Below are 4,785 nucleotides of genomic sequence, written 5' to 3'. Positions count from 1 at the left end.
AGAGCTAGCATAGTAAATAACATGTACTAGCTTATCTTTCCTTTGTCTTAGAACAGCACCAACAACAAAGTCAAATGCATCACACATCAATTCAAAGGGTAAGTCCCAGCTAGGTGGTGCTATAATAGGTACAGAGGAAAGTCTGTTTTTAAGCTCATCAAAGGCTAGCATACACTTTCTATCAAAAATAAAAGGTGTATTAGAGACAAGTAGGTTGTTGAGAGGTTTAGCAATCTTTGAAAAATCTTTAATAAACCTCCTATAGAACCCAGCATGCCCTAAAAAGCTTCTAATTGCCTTGACATTACAAGGTGGAGGCAGCTTCTCAATCACATCCACCTTTGCCTTGTCCACCTCTATGCCCTTCTTGGAGATTTTGTGACCAAGAACCACCCCTTCTGTGACCATAAAATGGCACTTTTCCCAATTTAAAACTAAGTTGGTTTCTTGGCACCTCTTTAGCAACAGAGCGAGGTGATGTAGGCACTTAGAATAAGAATCCCCAAACACAGAGAAGTTGTCTATAAACACTTCTATGAACCTCTCAATCATGTCTGAAAATATGGAGAGCATGCACCTTTGGAATGTTGCAGGTGCATTGCACAATCCAAAAGGCATTCTCCTATAAGCAAAGACACCATAAGGAGAAGTAAAGGAAGTCTTGTCTTGGTCTTTGGGGTCTACAACTATTTGGTTGTAGCCAGAGTAACCATCCAAGAAGCAGTAATATTCATGCCCCATAAGTCTTTCTAGCATCTGGTCCATGAGTGGTAGGGGAAATGGTCTTTCTGGGTGGCTTCATTGAGCTTCCTATAATCTATGCACATGCGCTAGCCAGTCACTGTTCTTGTTGGTATTAGGTCATTCCTCTCATTTGGTACAACAGTGATCCCTTCCATCTTTGGAACTACTTGCACTGGGCTCACCCAAGGGCTGTCTGAGATTGGGTAAATTACCCCTGCTTGCGACAACTTCAGCACTTCTTTTTGGACTACTTCATTCATTGTTGGGCTTAGCCTTCTCTATTGCTGTCTTGAGGGCTTTGCAACTTCTTCAAGTAGGATTTTGTGCATGAACATTGAAGGACTGATTTCCTTTAAATCTGCAAGTGTCCACCCTATAGCATCCTTGTGTTGTTTCAGCACTTGGATTAGCTTCTCTTCTTGTTCCTCATTCAAGCTTGAATTGATGATCACTGGGTATGTGTTGTTGTCACCCAAGTAAGCGTATTTCAAGCTTGGAGGCAGAGTTTTCAACTCCAACTTTGGTGCCTTCACTTCCATTTTACTTGTCCATCATGATTGGTTCTTTCATAGTCTCTAGTGGTAGCTCACCACATAAGGCTTATTGATTTTGCTCTTTGATTTCTTCACATTATTCTTCCTCTAGGACTCCTTGAACTAGATTTTTCAATTGTATCTACCATCATACATTCACCAATGGATTCCTTTTGAGGTAGCTCATTGCCTTGAAGATATTGAAGACCATCTTCTCTTCATGTAATCTTAAGACTAGCTCCCCTTTTTAAACATCAATTATGGCTCCAGCAGTAGCTAGGAATGGTCTTCCTATGATGATTGATGTGTTGGCCTCTTCTTCCAAATCAAGCACAACAAAATCAGCTAGGAAGATAAACTCTCCCACTTTTACCAACAAATCCTCTACCACACCATGGGAAAATTTGAAGGTCTTATCTGCTAGTTGAAGGGCCATTCTTGTAGGTTTTGCTTCTTCTATCCTCATCCTTTTCATCATGGCCAAGGACATGAGGTTGATGCTGGCTCTTAGATCACATAGTGCCTTCTCAATGTTTATATCCTCAATGATACAGGGGATTTGGAAGCTCCCAGGATCTTTCAATTTATGGGGAAGCTTCTTTTGTATTATGGCACTACACTCCTCAGTGAGCACTATAGTTTCTTTTTCTCCCCAATTACTCTTCCTTGTCATGAGCTCTTTTAAGAATTTGGCATAGAGTGGCATTTTCTCTAAAGCTTCAGCAAAGGATGTGTTGATTTGAAGCTTCTTGAAGATCTCCAAAAATCTAGAGAATTGGCTGTCCTTTCCATCTTTTCTCAGCCTTTGTAGATATGGTGCTTTTGGCACATAAGGCTTTAGAACTTGCTCGGGTGGGATTGGTGCAGGAGTCTCTTCTTCCTTCTCGATTTCAGATTTAGTTGTAGCTTTCTTTTCTTGTTTGTCTTGACTTGGGACTGCTCCTTCCACAACCTTCCCACTTTTTAGTGTGATAGCTTTGCACTCCCCTCTTGGGTTGACCATGGTGTTCTTCTCGGAATTCTTCCTCTTGTCTAGATGCTTGAGCTTGGATAGCTGAGACATGATTCTTCTCTTTTTGCTTGGTTAGAGTTGCCAGCTGAGTTGTGATCAGTTTGTTTTGAGCTAACAGAGCATCCATGGAATTGAGCTCCATCACTCCCTTCTTTTGGGTCCTTTAAGAGGCATAAAAATACTCGTTGCTGGCAACAGTTTCTATTATGTCTATGGCCTCTTCGACTATTTTCTTCTTGTTAAGTGAGCCTCCAGAGGAGTGGTTTAGAGCCTTCTTATAGTCATATGATAGCCCCTCATAGAAGATGTGCAGTTGCACCCACTCATTAAACATATCTGGGTGGTATTTCCTTGTCAAATCTTTATATCTCTCCCAGGCTTCATAGAGAGTCTCCCCATCTTGTTGTCTAAAAGTATGGACCTCAGCTCTCAGTCTATTGATTCTCTGTGGAGGGTAGAACCTTGCTAGGAACTTGTTAACAACATCTTCCCAGGTGGTGAGGCTTTACTTGGAAAATGATTCCAGCCACTTTGATGCCTTGTCCCTAAGAGAGAAGGGAAACAAGAGCAATTTGTAATTGTCTGGATGAACACCATTGGATTTTACAGTGTCACAAATCCTCAGAAATGTAGTCAGATGTTGATTAGGGTCATTGGTGCACGAAATTGCAATCACACTTTTTGCAATCCGCACAACTAACCAGCAAGTGCACTGGGTCGTCCAAGTAATACCTTACGTGAGTAAGGGTCGAATCCCATGAAGATTGTTGGCTTGAAGCAAGCTATGGTTATCTTATTAATCTTAGTTAGGATACCAATTATAGTTATCAATTGACTTGCAAATAAACAAGAGAGCATGGATTAAATAATACTTATTATGCAGTAATGGAGAATATGTTGGAGTTTTGGAGATGCTTTGTCTTCTGAGTTCCTGCAACATAATGCTTTCTCACTTTCATACATGCAAGGCTCCTTCCATGGCAAGCTGTATGTAGGGCGTCACCGTTGTCAATGGCTACTTCCCATCCTCTCAATGAAAATGGTCCAAATGCTCTGTCACAGCAAGGCTAATCATCTGTCGGTTCTCGATCATGTCGGAATAGGATCCATTGATCCTTTTGCGTCTGTCACTACGCCCAACACTCGCGAGTTTGAAGCTCGTCACAGTCATCCAATCCCTGAATCCTACTCGGAATACCACAGACAAAGTTTAGACCTTCCAGATTCTCAAGGATGCTGCCAATGGGTTCTTGCTTATACCACGAAGATTCTGATTAAGGAATCTAAGAGATACTCATTCAATCTAATGTGGAATGGAAGTGGTTGTCAGGCACACGTCCATGGGTTAAGAATGGTGATGAGTGTCATGGATCATCACCTTCTTCATATTGAAGTGTGAATGAACATCTTAGATAGAAACAAGCATGTTTGAAGGGAAAATAGAAATAATTGCATCAATTCATCGAGACGCTGCAGAGCTCCTCACCCCCAACAATGGAATTTAGAGACTCATGCCGTCAAAAAGTACAAAGTTCAGATCTAAAAATGTCATGAGGTACCAAATAAGTCTCTAAAAGTTGTTTAAATACCAAACTAGTAACCTAGGTTTACAGAAAATGAGTAAACTAAGATGGATAGTGCAGAAATCCACTTCTGGGGCCCACTTGTTGTGTGCTGGGGCTGAGACTTAAGCTTCTCACGTGCCTGGGCTGTTTCTGGAGTTAAACGTCTGGTTGTAACTTGTTTCTGGCGTTTAACTCCAACTTGTAACCTGTTTCTAGCGTTCAACGCCAGAATGCAACATGGAACTGGCGTTAAACGCCAGTTTACGTCATTTATCTTTGTGCAAAGTATGAACTATTATATATTGCTGGAAAGCCCTGGATGTCTACTTTCCAACCCAATTAAAGGCGTGCCAATTGGACTTCTGTAGCTCCAAAAAATCCGTTCCGAGTGCAGGGAGGTCAGAATCCAACAGCATCAGCAATATGAAAAACACACAAACTCATAGTAAAGTCCAGAAATATGAATTTTGCCTAAAAACTAATAAAAATATACTAAAAAATAGCTAGAACCTACTAGAAATTTCCTAAAAACAATGCCAAAAAGCGTATAAATTATCCGCTCATCAGTCATCCTGTGCATTTCCTCCAAAGGAACAATTATTCTGAACGAGGGTTATGAGTTGTGGCTTGAGCTCAAAATTGCTGGCATTTATGTTAGGCCTCAGGATGCTACTCCCACAATTCCCAGGGTTAGGGTTTATGTAAGAGCCTAGCACCCTCATCTCTTGTGGAGCATGGTTGCCAACAGCTTCTTCATGGTGGTTGTGTGCTTCTCTTTCCATGGTTTGAGTTAGACCTTCTTCTTCTTCTTCACCAACCACTCTTTTACCTCTGGCCATTGCTTCTCTTCTCAACTTAAGAATGTTATCTCGGGTTTAGAGTCGTAGGAGATGTCAACTCCTCGTCTCCCTGTCATACACAAAGCAAAATC

The 4,785-nt window shown here is 41.3% G+C and overlaps 1 protein-coding gene across 1 annotated transcript; it reads right to left on the bottom strand.

Moving 5' to 3' along the window:
• Nucleotides 1-1,524: 1,524 nt before the first annotated feature.
• LOC130957095 (uncharacterized) lies at nucleotides 1,525-2,340 on the bottom strand. The gene has a single exon (XM_057883990.1). The coding sequence runs from the start codon at nucleotides 2,338-2,340 to the stop codon at nucleotides 1,525-1,527; it is 816 nt and encodes a 271-aa protein (XP_057739973.1).
• Nucleotides 2,341-4,785: the final 2,445 nt, after the last annotated feature.

The sequence above is a fragment of the Arachis stenosperma genome, chromosome 10 (genome assembly GCF_014773155.1).
Source record: "Arachis stenosperma cultivar V10309 chromosome 10, arast.V10309.gnm1.PFL2, whole genome shotgun sequence".
NCBI classification, from domain to species: Eukaryota; Viridiplantae; Streptophyta; class Magnoliopsida; order Fabales; family Fabaceae; genus Arachis; species Arachis stenosperma.
This window is presented reverse-complemented; position numbering and strand designations above follow the sequence as displayed.